The sequence below is a fragment of the Canis lupus genome, chromosome 1, assembly GCF_003254725.2.
Source record: "Canis lupus dingo isolate Sandy chromosome 1, ASM325472v2, whole genome shotgun sequence".
In the NCBI taxonomy this organism is placed as follows: Eukaryota; Metazoa; Chordata; class Mammalia; order Carnivora; family Canidae; genus Canis; species Canis lupus.
Genome location: NC_064243.1, coordinates 110869507 through 110889628, shown reverse-complemented (window position 1 = coordinate 110889628; position 20122 = coordinate 110869507). Strand labels below are relative to the sequence as shown.

Sequence of the window (20122 nt, the reverse complement as noted above, 5' to 3'; positions counted from 1 at the left end):
GAAGCAGGCTCCATGCAGGGACCCTGATGCAGGACTCGATCCCAGGACTCCAGGATCACACCCTGGCTAAACCACTGAGCCACCCAGGGATCCCCCAATTATCTAAACTTAAAAAAATATATATTTACTTATTTATCTGAGAGAGATAACACAAGCAGGGGGAGGGGCAGAGGGAGAGGGCAAGAGAGAATCCACTCAGCCCAGAGCCCAACATGGGGCTCAATCCCAGGACTCAGAGATCACAATTTGAGCAGAAGTCAAGAATCAGACACTTAACCAATTGGGACCCTCCAGGTGCCCAATTATACAAACTTTTCTGAAGACACGAGTGATAGGTCTCTCTCACCACCACAGAGACTATGGTAATAACATTTAGTAAACTCGTTTAAGTTCACGGAGTTCACCAGAGATGGTCCAAGTGTTGACTGCCAGATGCAAATTCTGCTCCTTTCTTCTGGCCCACTGCTCAAAGTCTCATCATTCAGGCCACCTCTTCCAGGAAGCCTTCTCTGGTAGCACAACGTCTCATCTATTCTTCCCTTAGGATTTCTTAGCTGTTTTTATCAGATCTTTACTATAATAGTAAAATCACTCTCCCTGCATTATTGCTTCCATCTCTACACCTCTCCCCTGGGTCCTGAGTTCGGTGCTGTGAAGAATTGTGTATTTTTCATCTTTGTATTCACAGTATTGACGGACATAACTTGAGCTATCTGAATTTGACAGGTTTAGACATATGTGCAGGGTTTGGGGCATATGAGTGGTATTAAAAAAGCCTTTTATTTTTTTCACTATTAACTTATTTACTTTACAACTTTATTGAGGTACACTTGATAAAAACTGTATTTAAGGTGAATGATGTAATGTTTTCTATGTATGTGGACACTGTGAAACAAGTACCACAATCAAGTTAATTAACATATTCAGCATCGGCAGGGGGTTGGGGTGACTGGGGTGATGGGCACTGAGGGGGGCACTTGGCGGGATAAGCACTGGGTATTATGCTATATGTTGGCAAACTGAACTCCAATTAAAAAAAAAAAAAATGTCCAGCATCTCACAGTTATGATTTTTTCCATACGATGAAAACACTTAAGATCAACTCTGCGTGTTGAGACCAACAGGAGACAGGTGAGGCTCTATCACGCCCTTGGCAGGGTTTTGGTCTCAAGCCCTGAAGGCAGGCAGGGCCTTCCCTGGTCTGGCTACTCCCAATGTGTAAGTCACTGAAATCTCTCAGTTGATGGCCAATAGCCTGGCTCACTAGACTTATATCTCTCATTTAGCACCAAGACTTGGGCTCCCTCAATTTCTCTCCCTGTCAGGGCTTTAACTGATACCCATCAGGCCCAAACAAAGCACTTATGCATCTTCTGATAATGACTAAAATTTAGTAGAGGACATTCAGAGTTCAGAAGTGTGCTGGCCAGCTTTCAAGAGGGCCAATGACCTCTCAACATCCCGAAACTCACACTCTATGTAGTCGTTGCCCACATGGTATCAGGATGGGTCTGTGTGACCAACAGATTACAGAAGAAATGATGCTGAAACGCCTGATAGCTCCGTTGGTTAAGCATCTGCCTTTGGCTCAGGTCCTGATCTCAGGGTCCTGGGATCAAGTCCCTCATTAGGCTCCCTGCTCAGTGGGGAGTCTGCTTCTCCCTCTGCCCTTCCCCTGCTCATGCTCTGTCTCTCTCATATAAATAAATCTTAAAAAAAAGAAAAAGAAAAAGAAAAAAAGGAAAAGAAAAGAAAGAAAAAAGAAAGAAAAGAAAAGAAAAAAAAGAAAAGAAAAGAAAAGAAGAAAAGAAAGAAAAGAAAAGAAAGAAAAGAAAAGAAAGAAAAGAAAAGAAAAGAAAAGAAAAGAAAAGAAAAGAGGGATGCCTGGGTGGCTCAGCGGTTGAGCATCTGCCTTCGACTCAGGGCATGACCCCAGGGTCCTGGGATCAAGTCCCGCATTGGGCTCCCTGCATGGAGCCTGCTTCTCCCTCTGCCTCTGTCTGCCTCTCTCTCTCTTTGTCTCTCATGAATAAATAAAATCTTAAGAAAGAAAGAAAGAAAGAAAGAAAGAAAGAAAGAAAGAAAGAAAGAAAGAAAGAAAGAAAAGAAAAGAAAAGAAAAAAAAAGAAAAGAAAAGAAAAGAAAAGAACAAGTGATGCTGTGTCACTTCTGAGATCAGGTAAAAGATACTGTGGCTTCCGCTTTGGCTGTGTGCAGTTAAGCTCTCTCTCTCTTTCTCAGGTCCTTTGCTCCAGGAGAAGCCGGCTGCTGTGCTGTGTACGTCGCTGGAGAGAGGTCTATGTAGTGTGTAACTGAGGCCTCTCATCAGCAGCCACATGAATGAGCTGGCAAAGGAGTCCTCCTACCCAGTCAAGCCTTCTGAAGAGAGCAGCCCAGGCCAACAAGTTACTGCAACCTTATCAGAGATGCTGAGCACCAAAAACATCCAGATAAGCTGCTCCCAGGTTCCTGACCCTGAGAAACTGTGCGATCATAAAAGCTGGTTGTTTTAAGCTGCTATGTTTTGGGGTGTGAAGCTACATATGACTACTACAAGAAGGAAGAGGTTTCTGCTTTTCCCATGTATCCCTGAAACATACAAGAAGCGCATTTCTGTCTGTGAGAACTCGGGTCATCTTTCTCCCCAGCACCTCACACGGGGCCTAACACCGGTTAGGCAATCAATAAATATGTGATGAAAGTAATAATTATAATGAACAGGTTGCTAGTTCAGTTGTGTAACAGAAAAAAATGGCAAAAGGGCTATTCCTCCCCCCTGCCCCTTCCCCAGCTCACACATGCTCCTCTCTCCCTAAGTAAATAAATCCTTAAAAAAAAAATCATTTCTAAACACTATTTACTTAATATAGGTCGTATGTATCTTTGTACATTGGGAAATATGCATTATCACATCAATGGCCACAGCATATTCCATTTCATGGTCTTCGCAGGACTCTTTAACACTCCTCTTGTATGGCACACTCTCAGATATTTTTTGCAATTACTCATTTCCAAGCAAAACTGGGAGTTACTGGCCACAAGGGAATCAGTACACTAGGGACCTTTGATACAGCCAAATTCCTCCGGGAAATAATTATCTGGGTTAAAATGGTGAGGAAATGCAGGGAGCCTCCTAAAATGTATAGTATAAAAAGTCAGGAGATCCCAAAAGCCCCCAGAACACTGCAAAGAGAGCCAGGACAGCACCCAAGCCTAAAGTTGTGGGGTATGGGTGGGAGCCAGCCCTGGGTCTCCTAGAGGAAGGGAAGCTCTGCTCACCTGTGCACAGGTCTTCATGGGCTCTGGGGGCTTCTCATCTCTCTCTTCCATGCTCTCCTCCAGGCACAGGCAGGGGGCTGAGATCCCGAGCTGCAATGGTAAAAGCCCTGAGTGGAGCATCCTCACATAGGTCTGTGGCAGCCTCCCCACCCTCAACCGCATTAGTCTCTACTTCTAGGATCCAGTCCTTGTGGCAAGAGTGCCTCTAAATGTTTCTGCCTGAAGAGCTGTGCATGCACCTAGAGTCCCTCAATCCCTTGCCCAGACTAAGACTCTGCAGCTCCAACCTGGTGCCTCTATATCACAGGCCTCTGGACCCCCTAACCATAAGTCATGCCCAAACACAGCCTTCTGCCAGCCACCAAAATCTGCAATACACACCCATCCCTCCCTGCCCCACTGGGTTCTGGGATCCTCACAAATGCCCAGCACATTGAGGACCACCTAGTGTGCACTCCTCCTATGCCATGATGTCAATCTGCAGCCCTAAACCAGCACCTCTTCCAAGGGCAAGGAGCAGGGCTTTGGAGACTGATGACCCAGAATCATACTCCCTGACTGAATGCGTAAGGTTCCTGACACAGCCCCAGCCCTCCCAGGATCCTACCCCTCCATTAACCTGGCTTGACCCTCCAGCAACCTGTGATGAATTGCTCCCTCTTCCTACTCAAACAGCCAAGCATACGCACATAGCTCAGGTGCACCTAGGGCTTCGTGCCTCCGCCATTCTGGGGTTCACTGGCCCTTACCAGAGCAGCACCAGCCTGATTCCCAGCCACAAACCCTCCTGAGCTCTGAACATGTAGCTCAGACCTGGTCCCTCCACCAAGATGGATATATCCTCAGGCCTGAATCAGCAACAGAGGCGGCATGGGCCTGGGAGCTTCCTGACCAACAGCAGCACAAATCACCCCCTCCGAGGCCCAGAATGTGGACCTCAGCTGTCTTTGCACCAACTTGATATTCCTAGGTCTGAGACTAGAACAGCCCCCCAGCAAATCCCAGCCCACACACCATCTTACCAACCCTACTCCATCTCTCCCTCTTACCCACACCTCTGCAACCCTACTAGATTCCCAAACACTATAGTGTGGTTTCACAATGCAGCTGTTTCCTGAACTTGCACATACCATTTCCTCCATCAACATCCACTGGTCCCTACTTGAGCCCCACCTGCCCAGATTCCTGTCAAATGTCTTTCTGGGCACCTGAAGCTGAGGCAGATCCTGTCTTCCCAGCAACCTGGGTACCACCAGGCTGTGATTAGTGCACCATCTGCCCAAAGACCTCAGCACCCTCTAATTCCCACCTCTAGCCTGTTTCCTGTCCAAATACCTACATGTTTGTACAAGGGGTCATGAAGCAGCCCAGAACCTGCAGGTGCTCCCTCCACTCACCTGGGCATCCCCAGGCAGAATCAGGGTCCTAGGACTACCCGTGCCTCCCCATTCTGCTCAAATACCAGGCGTTCCAAGACCAGAACCTGCAGCTCCAGCAGCGATTGCACCGGGCCACCTCCTGCTGGCACACCCTGGCACACGCAGAGCAGGCTCACACCCGGCAACCTGCATCCAGGACCTGGGCCTTCCACCAGCCCGAGAGTACTGTGCAGTCCCTGCTTCTGAGATGAGAAGCTGCATCTCCCACTCTGCACCTCAATACCCGGGATACCTCAAGTACCCACAAGCCTCTGTGAGGCCTCTAGGGTCACCTGCCCCACTGCCTGCTCACACACTAGGATATCAGAACACCCAAATAGTAGCTTGAGCAAAGAACTCCAGAGTCAGCCCCAGGACTTGGGACTCACCATCTGGGGGTTCTCAAGCTGACGACAGAGCAGCTCCCATGGCAACCAGGTCCTTTTGCTTCCTCCAGTCCAAATGTGAGCCCCTAGATGCCACAGAGTACAGCCCTCTCCAGGTCCAAATCTGCAGCCCATACTCTCTCTCTACTAACCTGGGCATTCTCATGCCTGCAACCAGAGTGGCCCCTAAGCAAATGTTCTGCGAATGCCAATATTATAACCATGCTGGCAGCACCCCGCTTCCTTACCAAACAGCTGTCAATATCATGCAACTACTGCAGCTCTGTCCTTCTTCGATGCCAATTCTACACCTCCAACCCAAAGTCTATACCAAACTTGAATGCCCCAGGACCCTGCACTATCCTACCTGAGTCCCAGGATTACCAGTCCACATTTCTGCTTCCCGTTCAAACACCCCCAGCACGTGCAGGGAGCACTCTGCCTAGACCCTGTCTCCAGCCCTGGTCCCTCCTTCAACCGAGGAGTCTGCAGCCACCAGTGATTCTCAGATAGTTCGTTCAAGTAGCACCACTTCTTCTGGAGCAAGAATCTGCAACTCAAACCTGGTCTCTCCACTACCCAGGGCGCCCCCGGGGCCCCAAGACAATCCCCAGAATCTCACCTCCCACCTCATGTTTCCTACTCACACGCTTGCTCAAAATACAGGGACAGTGGGACGTCTGGGTGGCTCAGTGGTTGAGCATCTGAGCATTTGGCTCAGGTCGTGATCCCGGGATCCTGGGATCAAGTCCCGAATCCGGCTCCCCACAGGAGGCCTGCTTCTCCCTCTACCTATGGCTCTGCCTCTCTGTGTGTCTCTCGTGAATAAGTAAATAAAATCTTTAAAAAAAAATGCAGGGACAGTAGCAGAGCCCCTCTCCTCCTGATCTGCTTTTGAGTACTCTATCATCCTGGGATTCGGTCCTCGGATCTTGCACTAAACCGCCCTGGCATCGCAGGAAGGGAAGGCGGGGTTCTCAGGATGTCCCCACATCTCTGCATGTGGCCTGTCTTCAACCTGGGCATTCTCAGGCTGGGACAAGAGCACCACCTGATCAAGGACTCGCACACGCCCTCAGTCCCGAATCCCCAGCTGCACCATCTCCACCTACTTCGTGGACCCGAGGCTGAAGCACCGATCGCGCAGGTCCGAGGTCGCCCATTCACGCTCCGAACCCCGGGTTCCCGCCTACGCCCTGCGCATGCGCGCACAGCGCCGCCCCGCCCCTCACCCACCTGGGCGTCCACGGGCTCGCGGCCCAGGCCGGGCCTGTCCCAGCTTCGGTGACCGGCACGGCTCTGCGGCAGGACGAGGTCGGGTTAAGCAGCGCCTTGAGCCGTTTCTGCACACCACAGACTCGGGGGACGTTAGTTCGGCCCCCGGCTCTAGTCGGCATCCACAGGGCCGCTCGGCTGACGTCCGAGCCCAGGTGCGCGGCGACAGCAGGCACCGGTGCGCGGGACAATGGCTGCGTTTCTGGCCGAACCCGGAAGTGCGTTTGGGCTGGGCGAGCTGGGACTACAATTCCCAGAAGCCTCAACGGCGCCGGCGGCGATTCGGCGGGATTCCAGCTCCTCCAGGAGGCGAGCGTGGGGATTACCGCTAGCCGCCTGGGGTTGGGGTCGATGGTGGGAGCTGCGACGGTGGGAGCTGTCCGCGTTTCTGCGGGGCGAGGAGACGTAGGACCTGGAGGCCCAGGCCTAGGCTCCGATGCGTGGGCAGTGGCTGCCTGGCCTGGGGCCCGCTGGACGCCCAGGAGCGGCCGTGGAAACAGGATCGGGATGAAAGGGCGGGGACCCCTCCCGGGCTTCCCGCGAGGTCTCCGTTTTGGTCCTCAAGCCCCAAAATAGTGGCTTCAAGCCCAAAGATAGTGGCTACAAGCCCGTTACACAGTCCAGTGACTTCCTGTCAGGTCCTTCAAGAATCTGGCCTGCTGATATATTTTTATAGATCATAATAGTAAAAAGCAAGAATCCTTTTGCTTTTTAAATGGAGTTCTTTCTCTGCCTGTAAGACTTCATGGATCTGTACTCTACCCCTCCCCTTCGCTTTTTGCCTCATCTCAGTTCCAGCCACGCTGGCCTTTCCACCTTCTCTAGAAACTCCGTTAGGCTCCCACCTTGTACGTGCTGTTCATGCTGGCCGGCAGCTCCTCCTTTGAGGATTCCCCTGGATTCTCTCCATCTGCTCTTTAGGCAGATGTCACTCTCTCATGAGGCATTCCCCCATAAACCCTTGTAAACGCGCAAACCCTTCGCTCGCCACGCACTCCCTGGCTCCCTTCTCATCTTTATTCTTTAGAGAACTTTTCACATCTTACCTAATATATGTTGTAGGTATTCGCTTGGTCGGTTGTTTATCTGCTTTCGCCACTGGACTGTCAGCTCAATAAGGGAGAGGATTTCTATCTACTTTGATCACTGCTGTATCCCCAGCATCCTAAGGTACCTGGCACATAATAGATGCTCAATAAATATTTGGTTTGTTTTTGAATAAATAAAGGTTCCTGCCCCTTGGTTAAACCCGTTAACATCTTAACTGGCACAATCACCCTGTGAGGAAACAGTGATGTTTACTTCCCACCACCACCAGGGAGAAGCTGACAGTTGGAGCCCCTGCTATATGAAATACGGCATTTTAAAGGGTTTTTTAAATTGCTGTCAAAGTACTCCTGTACTTCTCTTCACATAACTTCTTTTAACAACAAATTATTGCTCTTTGGAATTAATCTCTACCCCCCTCAATTTCTTATAATTGGTCATTGGGGTTGATTTTTTTACTGTTTATTTTGGGGGCATCTGGCTGGCTCAGTCCATTCACCATGTGACTCTTGATCTCGGTTTTGTGGGTTTGAGACCCACATTGGATATAGAGATTACTTAAATACATTTAAAAACTTTAAAAATAAAAAGTAATACTTATTTTGTATCTGGTTTAACCTAATTGAAATGTTAGGATTTAAGATTTTTATTTATTTATTTGAGAGTGCATGCACAAGAGAGGGAGGCAGACTCCCTGCTGAGCAGAGAGTCCAACATGGGGCTCAATCCCAGGACCCTGGTATTATGGCCTGAGCTGAAGGCAGATGTTTAATCGACTGAGCCACCCTGTTGCCACTGCAATGTTAGGAATTTTTACAGCATTTCCTTTGATATTCTTGGCTTTTCTAGTGAGACAATCATCTCTGATAATTATTTCATCTCTTCCTTGACAATATTTATTTTTAAAAAGATTTTATTTATATATTGCGGGGGAGAGAGCACAAGCTGGTTAACCAGATATTTCCTTGCATTTGGATTGTGTCAGCTATCATTTTCACAATATCTGTAGAAGTGACATTCTTGCTTGTGTTCTCTTTTTAATGGGCATGCTGCTGACATATGAGGGTTAAATATGTTATTTTTAAAATAGAAGTAGGTAACCTACTGTTTTTTTAACTTTTTATTACATACATTTCCAGCACAAAAGTAGAGAGACTAGTTAAAGGGTACCCCCTCCTTTGGCCTGGCATGCAATTTAATTTTTCTTTTTTTTTTTTTTTTTTTTTGCAATTTAATTTTTCACTGGATCTTTTCTCTCTAGCCCCACCTTTGCTTTCCACTTTACTCCTCCCCCAGTCATTTTGAAGCAAATCCTACACATTACTCCACTTCATCTGTAAGTGTTTCCTTATGTGTTCTAAAGATAGGGACTGGTTTTAAAAATAAAACTTCATTACAAAACAGATATGAATCATGGGACCCTTAAGTGGCTCAATCAGTTGAGCATCTGACTCTTGATCAGGTCTCAATCTCAGGGTCATGGGATCAAGCCCCATGTTGGGCTCCACACCGGGCATGGAGTCTGCTTAAGATCCTCTCTCTCCTTCTGCCCCTTCCCACCCACTAGCACACTCTCAAAAAAAAAAAAAAAAAAAAGATATGCGTCATAACCGTTGGGCACAGAGAATGCAAAATTACTATGATTAGCAGATACTACTACAAACCTCAAGACCCAAGAGAATTAACTAAAAGAAATGAACATTCAAGAGAGGCTAGAAAGGCATCAAATATGAAAACAATAATGGGAAACGTTTATGTACCACTCTGTGCCAGGGACTGCTCTAAGGTCCTTATAAATGTTTCTCACTTAGTCCTCATAGCAATTCATACAAGGTTGGACTGTTACTTCCTTTTACAGAAGATGAAATTGAGACCCAGAAGTGTTTAGTAACTTACCCTGGATTGTAGTGTGAGGGCAGAGCTGGGATAGAGTTCATGCTCCTTTTACATTATATTGCCCCTTGCCCGCATATCTTTCCTCTTTATAAGCAATATTAAGTTTGCAAACAAGACCGGAAAGTTTATATTTATTCATAATAATGAAAACAAAGGAAGCATAAGAAGAAACCTTCAAAACCCCAATGACAGATATAACAGAATCTCCATGCCACAAGCTGTATTGTGAAGATGTCAAATCTTGCAGAATGATCTACAGATTCAGTATGTAAAAGTGACAAAATCATGATGGGATGCTTTGACCATTGTCTCATCTTCTTTTACTGTATTTTTTCAATTTTTTTAAATTTAAGATAATTCAGACATTAAAGCATTAGTAAAATAGAATTTAAAACTGACTCTGTCTTTTGTTTGCTATTTTTTTTCTCCTTTCAAAATGAACAACATAGTAAGTTTTACTTTACTGTGAGGTACAGGAACTCATTCTAGAAGACGCCCATCGAACCCAGAGGCTTCTCTATCAGCTGTTTGGGGATTGGGTAGGAGCCAAGTTTAATATGGAGGTTCTGTTGGCCACGATTTGGGTGAGGGCTCAACACATACTGAGAAACAAGGAGGTCATTAATCCATTTGCTCTAAATGTTAGAAGATAAAGGCAAGAGTCACTAGAGGGGGAGTATAACCTGTCCCTCCGATACTGGGGTGTGGCAGGTTCTTGGCAGTGGGGGAAATAAAAGACAGTCTTGTCCTTTGCTCAATCCTCTTCTCAAACTATAAACATTGGAGGGACCCATGGCTTAATTATCAGCCCTTCTCTTTTCTGTCTTTATCCATTCTCTTTGCAATCTGTAGGGAAAAGGGTTAACTCAATAGGCCTGGGGCATTCAAACCCAAGAAAGGCCTTTTTCCATGACTGGCTCTTGGTTGGCTTCTAGGAACTAAGGTCTTCTAATGTTCTGATAAAGGGTTTTTGCAGGCCTGAGGCCTTGAGCCATGCTATCCCAGCTTGTCCTTAATTTATACAATGTGATCTATGGTGAACACCAACTTCCCTTCTGTAAGGGCCTAGAGCTTCAGTGACAGGTCAATCCTACAGTATATGCCCATGTAACTGACCTCCTATAAAAACCCTGGACACTCAGGTTCAGGGTGAGCTTTCTGGGTTGGCAACCCTTCACAAGTGGGTTGGCAACCCTTCACAACTGTTATCACACATCATTGTTGGGGGAATTCCCCTGTGACTCTACTGAGCAAAGACACTTGGAAGTTTGTACATGGTGTCCTTCAGATTTCACCCCATGCACCTTTTCCCTATGCCGATTTTATTCTCTATCTTTTTGCTATAATAAGCCATAACCATGAGTATAACCACTTCTGGGTCCTATGAATCTTTCCAGCAAATCATTGAGCCTGAGGCTGGTCTTGGAAAGCCCTGACACAGGATATCCTACAGCCCCATAACTTTAAATCCCACTGACAACTCTCAGATGTGTATCTCCTACCCTGATCTATCCAGACTTTTATGAACAGTTGCCTGTTTTATTCTCCAATCTATTTTTGATTTGCCTAAGACAAATTCTTGATTTTCCTTCCCTATCTGAAATGTGCTCCTCCCTCATTACTGCCTCAGAAAGTGGCTTGCAGTCATCCAAGGTGACTCCCAGAAACCTGAGAGTCACCCTTCACTCCTCACTCTCTCTTCACCAAGTCTGATTCTCACCACTTCTACCCCCAAAGCCCTAGGGACTCTAAGCATCTTGCATCTGCTCCTCCCCAGGCTTCTTGCTTCATTCTGATTTTTTCCTGTAATCATCTCTTAATAGCCCCTTGTTCTTCTCCTCTGCCATTATTTGAAAGACTGGCCCCTGAATACATCCCCTGCTCATCTCTGGCTGGCTCACACTACATTTTCCCAACCCACCTGACGTGTCCATCACCAGTGTTTGCTCATCCTCATGATACAGCTATAGCATCACCAACTGCTAGGTTTTAAACCTTTGCACTCAGTTCTGGGTCACTTTCTCCCTGTTTGTATTGTTTTTAAAGAAACATGAGTCAAAAGCCCAAGATTTTGGCAGGAGCTAGGGTCTGGAGCTTGAAAAACACATTAAAACAGAATATCACAAGATCTACAAAGTCAATGGCTGGAATACAATAGGAACCCAATACATTTCATTGAATATCTGATTGAGCGTGATTTTTCTAGGATTTCTGAAGGAAATCTGCTTCTGTTAGACTGAGGGGATGATCTGGCAGTAAATGTTCTGTTCTGGATTCACAAGCACCTGTTACACAAAGAGAAAAAATGAGTTCCATTTTCTGGGAAGGCCTTCCTGGCCTACTTGCTATATTTAGTCCAAGGCCCAGATACTCTGGCACTGTCCTCCATCTTGGAAATTCCAAAGATCTTCTTCCTATCTCACTGCACTTCAGTCATGCTGGCCCCTTTGTGTTCCTATAATGGCTGATATACTTCCCTACCATGGAGGACAGATTCTAAAGTGTCCTTCATACTCCTCACCTCCTGGTATTCATGCCTTTATGTCATCCTCTTCCCTTGAGGGCAAGATCTGTCACTGGCACCTATCCAGCAGAATATGGCAAAATGACAAGATGTGCATGATTGCATGTACTGATTCTGTTACATAAGATCACAACTTCTGTCTTGGCTTTGAAAAAGCAAGATGCAATGTTGTGAGCTGCCTATGGAGAGAGCCAATGGCAAAGGACAAGGGCAGCCTCCAGCTAGCTGCCTTGTTAGACAGTAAGAAATCGAGGCCCTTGTTAGGACAGCCTGCAAGATGTCTGTTAGGCTGCCAATTGAAGCCAACTTAAGGCTGCCAATAACCACATGAGCTTGGAAGTAGATCCTTCCCCAGTCAAACCTCAGATGAGATCTGAGCCCAGGCCAACATCTCGATTATAGCCTGGCAAAAGGCCCATCTAAGCAGTGCGTGGACTCCTGATGGAAACTTTGACATAATAACATATACTATTTTAAGCTGCCAAATTTGTGGTACTTTGTTGTGCAGCAACAGATTATAATATACCCACTTCAGAACCTTTTCACTTAATGCCCCTCAACTTGGAGTACTCCACTCCAGACGCTTTGCATGGTTTGCTCCTTCTCAACCCTCCAGAATAGAGCAGATGTTGAGTTTGCTGACCCAACACTCTTCCCCATATCTTATCCCTTGCCTACTTCCACTGACAAGACTAGGAAGCGTAACACCTCACCCTCTCGACCTTCTTTGCAACAAGGAATATACCATGTGGCAGAATTCTGGCCAAGGAGACATAAGAAGAGTTTCAGTGAGTGAGACTTCTAGGAAGAGCTTTTGCTTTACTGATGGAAGGGAACAAACGCAGCTCTCCTCCATGGACCCTGATGAAGAGAGGGGCCTAAACGACTAGCTGTACTGGTGCTAAGCTGACTGAAGAGCTGGCAAGCCTCAACACAATCTGTACAATGGCCTGAGCCAGTCTGATTCTCCTCTGTAGAATTTGAACCTGGAAACTCTAAAGTAGTAATAGAGGGTGTTGTTATACGTAATCTGAAGTTATAGAGGAGTAGTGACCAGGAAGCTTGCACAGGAACTCAATCTGGACTAAGAACAATGGGGCAAGTTCCTTGCTTAGCAAATATGAGCAACCATATAAGAGAGAAAAGCTTCCTGATAACATTCCAGTCCTTGTACGACCACAGGTAATTTCTGAAATTGAGTTATCTGAGATTCCCCAGTGTTCTCTCAATTACTTTCAGAGGGTTTGTCTTTTTACTGAAGTCTCTGACTATGGGGGTACCTGGCTGGCTTAGTTGGTAGAGCATGTGGCTCTCGATCTTGGGGTCATGAGTTCAAGCCCCACATTGGGTATGGAGCCTACTTAAAAAAAAAAAAAAAAGATAATGTTTAAAATCCCTGACTATGATACATAAGACATTTACATCTTTTGAGAGGGATTCATCTGTCAATTAGACTAAAGCCTGGCACCCTCCAATCTACCCTCCACAGTAATTGGTCTACCCTCTGAAATAACAGGGAATGCATCTGTCACTCCACTGCTAGGCAGCACTTCAGACACAAAAAAATTGGAGTTCTGTGTCCCTGAAGTTTCTTTTTTCCAAATCCGTTCTGGCCTCCCTCTTTTGCCTCCTAAAAAGTCTGATTAGTCACTGACTCCTTCAGAGGATACTGTCTAAAGTCCATCTCTGAACATGGAGTAATCTGGTTAGTCCTGAATATAGATGTTATCACTTGAGTCATCTGAGATAATTTCACTAATCCTTAAAACCAGGAAGCCATCACCTGAACTTTCAATGGGAAGCTCTGCTTCTCAATTGCCCAAATGAGCTAATAATTTTCTTCTTTTTGGGTGATAAAACTGATGATGCTTTTTAAAAAAAAAATTGGCTATTAGGGAAGTCAAAGACAAATGAGAAATATAGGGACAGATACTCTGTAGGTCCAGCATGTTTACTTTCTTATACATACCTTAACTTCCTGCTCTTATTTAAAGTATTTTCCTAATTGTGGTTCCTATTTGTAATTAAGCACCATTATATAGTGTGGTATATAAGTTTGCTGTCAATTGTCTGAAATCCTCCATGGGAGAAATGTAGAGAGGTAAATATGAAAAAAAATTAAAGATTAGAAAGAAAAGAAAACAAATTAAAGAGGATAGATGGTTATCAATGCACTGAAAGGGATGGGAATAGTGAGAAATGGAATGGAATGGAAATTGATGTCAGGGAGTCGAGTGAAATAAATGGCATCGCATCCAAAAAATGTAAATGAAAGAAATGGAATAAATAGAAAATCAGGGGTGCCTGGGTGGCTTAGTGGGTTGGCTTTGTGGGTGCCTGTGGGCTTAGTGGGTGCCTTTGGCTTAGGTCATGATCCTGGGGTCCCAGGATTGAGCCACACATTGGGCTCCCTACTCAGTGGGGAGTCTGCTTCTCCCTTTCCCTCTGCCTCCCCCTAGCTCGTGATCACTCTCACAGTCTCTCTCTCTCTCTCTCTCAAATAAATAAATAAATAAATAAATAAATAAATAAATAAATAAAATCTTTTTAAAATAAGTATAAAAATTATAGTTGAAAAGAATGAAAAGGAAAAGAATGGAGTAAAATAAGCTGGTGTGGAAAGGAGAAGAATGACATGGAGCATAGGATAAGAACTGAATGGACCAGAGTAGCAAGGGAAGGCATTTGAAGAGAGGAAAAGAATGGAAGACAAGTGACAAAAATGTAATATGATAAGGGAAACTGGGAATTTAGGAATGGCAATACAGCAACAAAATTGGAGTGCTGTGGAATCTAGAATGAGAAGATGGCATAGAATGGAGCTCGTGCAATGGTGTGTCTTGGGGGGAAAGGAGATGGGAAGGAACAGAAGGAGAGGACCTGAAATCAGGAAGCTAAATGGTAAGGAAAGTAGTATGAGCTGCTGGAAGGGAGTGTGATGGGAGAGGACAACGGGAGCATGGAATAGGATCCAATGGAGAAGAGTGGAGAAGGGATGGAAGAGGACAGAGTAGATGGAAATGGGAAACAGTGAATAGAATTGAGCAGCAGAGGAAGGCATAGGGGAAAGGAAATGGAGGGAGAAGGAGGAAAGAAGTGGAAGGAAAAGGAAGAGAGTACAAAAATACTGTATGGAAGGAGAAGAAGGGGAATGTGCTAGAATGAAATGAAAGCCAGGTACATGGCACCGTGTAAATAGGGAGATTGAACAGAAAGGAGCAGGATGAGGGCACCTGAGTGACTCAGTTGGTTGAGCATCTGCCTGTGGTTCAGGACCCTGGGATTGGGCCCCATATCAGGCTCCCTGCTCAGTGGGGAGCCTACTTCACCCTCTCCCTCTGCCCCTTCCCCCACTCATGTTTCCTCTCTATATATCATAAATAAATAAATAAATAAAATCTTTTTTAAAAAAAAGGAAGGGAGGGAGGAGGAAGGAAGGAAGGAAGGAAGGAAGGAAGGAAGGAAGGAAGGAAGGAAGGAAAAGAAAGAAAGAAAGAAAGAAAGAAAGAAAGAAAGAAAGAAAGAAAGAAAGAAAGAAAGAAAGAAAGAAAGAGAGAAAGAAAGAAAAGGTGATGGTGGGAGCTAGAATTGTAGGATGGACTAAATATATGAGTGGGGAAGAACAGGGATGAAAAGAAAGAGAATAGAAATGACACAGAAGGTTGGGATGGAAACAGAATGGACAGAAATGGAAGAGAAGGCTGCAGAATGTAGAAGGCATGAACCCAGTGGAGTTAGAGGGAAAAAATAAAAATGAGGAAAATGCAATAGAAAGCAATGGGAAAGAATAGAAGAGACATAAAGAAGAGATGGAGAGGAATGGAATGGCATGAAATAAGAGGAAAACAAGGAATTTTATGAAAAGAAACAAAAGAAATGGCATGCAGAAAGATGGAAGAGAATGGAAGTAAATAGAATGGCAAGCAAATGGTTGGATAAAGTGGGAAAGAAATGGAGTAAAGTTGGGCGCCTGGGTGGCTCAGTGGGTTAAGCACCCAACTTTTAGTTTCCGATCAGGTCACAATCTAAGGGTCATGAGATTGAGACCCACATCAGACTCTGCAGTGGGGATGGATGTCTGCTGGAGATATTCTCCTTCTTCCCCTCCCCTACCTCATGCTCTCTCGTGTGCACACTTGCTCTCTCTCAGTTGCTCTCCCTCTCAAATAAAAAGGGTGGAGGAGTAAAGTAAAATGGGTAGAAAGGAAATGAGTGATGTAGGAGTGCCCACAGTACTGACTCCACCTTGTCCACATCTGCAAGACGACCTTTCTTGGGGCTACGTGTTTCAGGCACCTTGCAGGTTAGGGTATGCCACGACCGAATGTGGGAAGGCTTGTTTTGGTCTTGCCTACGCTTGTTTAGATAACTGGTAGAGATGATGATACAATTTCTTCCCCACCTCCACCCTTCTGGAGCACAGTTTGTGGCAAGAGGTCTGGTACACGTTAGACACCTTGCCTTCACCCTCTAAAATCTGTGGACTAAGACTGGGATCTTGTGGAGAATTGCTGCACTCCTTCTTGATCATCATCCACCTGATTTCCCCCAGTCAGTAAGTTATTCTGAATGAAACTCTCTGTAAACTGTAATGTAAGCAAGCATCTGCTTTGTTTTATGGCCTCAGAGTGCCTGCTCAATCTGGGGGATATGTTCCTGCTCCTCCTGCACCTCCTAACAGGTAAGATGAAAATAAATGTGAGGGAAACATGGGCTGGAGTAAAAATCAAGGGGACTGGAAAGGAATAGAATGAAATGAACTAGAACATGATAGGATGGAAATGAGTGGAATGGAACTGAAAAACAGTGAAGGGAAAATGCTCTTGGTAGCTTATCCTACAGACTTCTCAGCAAAGAGGAGAGGCAGATTGGTGACAGCTCTCCACCTGTTCAAAGATTCAGGGTGGCATAAAAGTACCTCATAGTCTGACTCTGTGTTTCCTTTTGGTAGAGTGGGGACCAGTGGATCCAATGCAACTGTGGAAGATGGTTTTCTGGGGCCATGGCAATAGTATCCAGAGGCTGTTGATGGTGGATCCTTCTACAAGCAAATGGAGAGATCAGTTAGGGATCACGGGCACAGATTGCCTTAAAATCACCATGTCTAGAAAGTGCCAACTTGCACTCTTCAGCGACCTCAGAGAGGAATGTTTCACCAGGTTCTTACAAAGAATCAGAAATAGATGTAAGTTTAGGACCTAGGGCCCTGGCCCTGACCTAGAACTCTGTCTTTTCACCTGGCTACCTTGGCAATCTCTACTCCAAAATTTCCTTTGCACCTCAGCATGTGCTAGGCTACTGCTATCTCATTTGCAATCCAATTCAGAGCCCCGGAGGTAAAAGAAATCACAGCAGGAGCCAGGGACCCAGAATCTGGTCGAGCTGCCTCTGAGGCCTTGGGCCACTGTCCCCCCCTTCCCTAGCCTTGCAATGCACAATAAAGAGTTACACAGGATGGTTCCTCAGACTTGTCAAATACAAAATTCTCAGATTGTATTCTCACTGCAGCTTTTTAAAGTCAAACCCAGCAGTGCCAACCTACCTCATAAAATTGCTCTAGGGGATCTGGTGGCAGCATCTGGGAAAAAAGAAAGTGATAAAGAGGTCACAGGGCTTGGGATGGGGACCATTCCCAGCAATTCTCAGAAACAGCTTTGGTCTCAGAGGCCCCTTACATCCCTTCTGACTCCTAGAGGAGCTCAAGGCTAGGCATTGTCATGTTGAAAGGCAAGACAAAAAGAGATGGAAAGCCAGAGAGGGTCTTGTGGATTCCCAGAGGAGGCAGGGGAGGAAATGCAGAGAAACTCAAGCTAGCACTGGGTATTCTCAAGAGAATATGCCTCACTTCCCAACCCCAGAGGTGGGACTGGAACAGCCCTGCTGCACTGGGGAAGGGCCAGATTCTCAGGGGAGCAGGGAGGGTCCCTCTGGAGCATTGCTCACCTCTTTGACTCCAACTTGTCCTTGAGGTTCAGGTAAATTGGCATACATGGCCTTTGGCCAATCTAGAGAAATGGAATGACAGCCCAGGGCTGGTATCAGGAAGAGATGTAAGGGAAGGGGTTGTTTTCGTTGTCTGCCTGCCTGCCTGCCTTCCTTCCTTCCTTCCTTCCTCCCTCCCTCCCTCCTTACCTCCCTCCCTCCCTCCCTCCCTCTCTTCCTCCCTCCCTTTTTCCTTCCCCAGGACTCTCCATCACATCTCTGGTGAGCTTGACCTAGAAATGCCCTGGAAATCTAGTTCTGGGTTAGATAAGGCTGTTTGATGAGATGGATGAGGACAGAAATCTAAGACCTATTGCTATCTGTGTCATTGGGTTCTCTGTAGAGTGGATTTATCCTTTATCCTTCTTGGGCATGGATTTCCTCTCTGTAAACCTGAGCTGGATTGGACAGTCTCTAGGGCTTCCATTTTGTGGGGTTCATCCTTCCAGAATCTTAGCCCAGAGATGTCAAAGGTGTTTCATTTTGCCTTTAGTCAGCTCCCACCCATCAGTAGAGGGTGCATGAAGCACCGTGTTGAGATGGGTTATAAAGGTGAGTTTGGGTTCAGCAGGGATGAGTGTTGCAATTGATTCTCTCTGCCTACAGCGATCAATTAGCAAAATTTTCTGAGATTGAGGAAGGAGAGAAGGGTAACAAATGCCCATTTATGCTGTGGATGTTGGAAGAGCAGAACTCCTCCGAGTTCTTGGCTCCAATCTCATCCATGATCACTAGTGGCAGAGCTGGGAGCAGAAGTCCGGGCTCCCAGTACCAGCCTATTCTCTAGCCTCCACCGCTGCCCTGGGTATCAGCCATGAAGTCACTTACTAGAACAGGACTCTGCACAGGGCTCCTCCGCAGAGCTGGGTGTTGCTGCCTCCTGGACGGGGTCCTCTGCTTTTTTCCTTGAGAACCTGAAACCCCAAGTCCCTCATTCTTCTGCCCCCAGACCTCACCATCTTCGCAGGTGCTACCCATAACCCATGTCCATTATTGGGCAATGTCCCAATCCCCCTGAGTTCCCCAGTTGCTACTAACACAGCTCAGCACCATGGTCAGCAACTCTTCAGCCAGGCAGGCCCCCTGCAGGCCACCATGTCCCCTACCCCATTCCCAGCTTTACCGTTTGGCATTTCTGTTGTAGAGGAAATAGCCCAGGCCTGCAGTCAGGGCAATGAAAATCAGGATCCCGAGGGCAATGCCAACAATGACTCTTGCAGACAGGGAAGACCTGGGACCTGGGCAAGGAGAAAGAATTGGGACCCTGGTCTGACACCCTCGTGCCTGCCCCCCTCCCCTTCCCAAGCTGTGGTTTTATCTCTAGTGCCACTTGATGAACACTTGTTTTCCAGTCACTGGGAGGCAGCATTTTGTCATATTAATAGCATAATTTTTAGAGCCAAATGGCTTATTCACATCTCAGTTGTGTGACCTTGACCATGCTACTTAACCTCTCTGTGCTTCAGTTGTCTCCTCTGTAAAAAGGGATAATAGTGTCAGTGGTTGCTAAAAAGATTCAATATAAGAGTATTCATGTTCAAAATATGGAATGTTCAACATGTTCAAGGTAGGACAATACTTAGGCCCACGGAAAGTGATCAGTAAATGTTGGTGGGATGACAATACTGTTTAAGATAATGGATCAAATATGGCCTTCAGAGGAAAGGGCTTTGAAAACCAGAAACCTGGCTTTCCGCTATTTTCCCCCTCATTTTCATACCTGAGTCACCTTTAACTTTCTGGGGCCCTGTGACCATGGACAAGTGACATCCTTCTGAGTCTCATTTCCTCATCTGCAAAGTGAAGGAAATGGTACTCACTGCACAGTGATGATGTGAAGATGAAATGAAATCGTGAATGCTCATGCCGGGCATACTACAGGTGATTGATTAATAAATGGCAGCTGTAATCATTAACGTGGGCCTGTGTTTGCCCATCCAGCTTCTGCCCAGAAGCCTTCTCAAAGGGGTAAAGTCCAGCCACAGGGTTTGGGAAGGCAGCCATGAGGATCAGGGTTAAGAGGAAGGGGCTCTCTGCTTTGGAGGGGCATGAGGGGGCTTCCAGGATGCTTTGGAGGTTCTTAGTTTCATTCTTTGAGCCCTCATTTCTTTCTCTGTCAAACAAGCAGAGCCATTCATAACCCTACAGGCTTTGAGGAGATTGAATGAGATCCCATGTAGGAGAACCAGCACCGTGCCTGACACAGTCAGTATTTGATGAAAGGCAATGGTATGATCCAATGATGATGATGCCAGAAACTGCCATCCACCAAGCTCTAAGCTGCAAGAGCCCTTCACATGTGATCTCATTCAAAT

The 20122-nt window shown here is 46.2% G+C and overlaps 2 protein-coding genes across 6 annotated transcripts in view; both read right to left on the bottom strand.

Moving 5' to 3' along the window:
* ZNF229 (zinc finger protein 229) overlaps positions 1-6274 on the bottom strand; it is a 55840-nt gene extending 49566 nt beyond the window's left edge. The window contains exons 1-2 of the mRNA XM_049109766.1: positions 6196-6274; positions 3280-3369 (exon numbers count right to left, since the gene is read on the bottom strand). Of these exons, the coding sequence (XP_048965723.1) occupies positions 3280-3369; positions 6196-6246 (141 nt within the window). The 5' untranslated portion in view covers positions 6247-6274. The remainder of the gene's footprint in view (positions 1-3279; positions 3370-6195) is intronic.
* Positions 6275-9112: 2838 nt separating this feature from the next.
* CEACAM20 (CEA cell adhesion molecule 20) overlaps positions 9113-20122 on the bottom strand; it is an 82435-nt gene continuing 71425 nt past the window's right edge. For 4 of the 5 annotated variants that reach the window (XM_035712507.2, XM_025424717.3, XM_049109433.1 and 1 more), the window contains 6 exons: positions 18931-19045; positions 18636-18721; positions 17769-17830; positions 17368-17403; positions 16744-16866; positions 9391-11586 (listed from right to left, as the gene is read on the bottom strand). In XM_035712507.2, coding sequence (XP_035568400.2) covers positions 11533-11586; positions 16744-16866; positions 17368-17403; positions 17769-17830; positions 18636-18721; positions 18931-19045 — 476 coding nt within the window. In that variant the 3' untranslated portion in view covers positions 9391-11532. Of the gene's footprint in view, positions 11587-16743; positions 16867-17367; positions 17404-17768; positions 17831-18635; positions 18722-18930; positions 19046-20122 lie in introns of all 5 variants that reach the window. The other variant, XM_035712509.2, reaches the window with a different exon arrangement.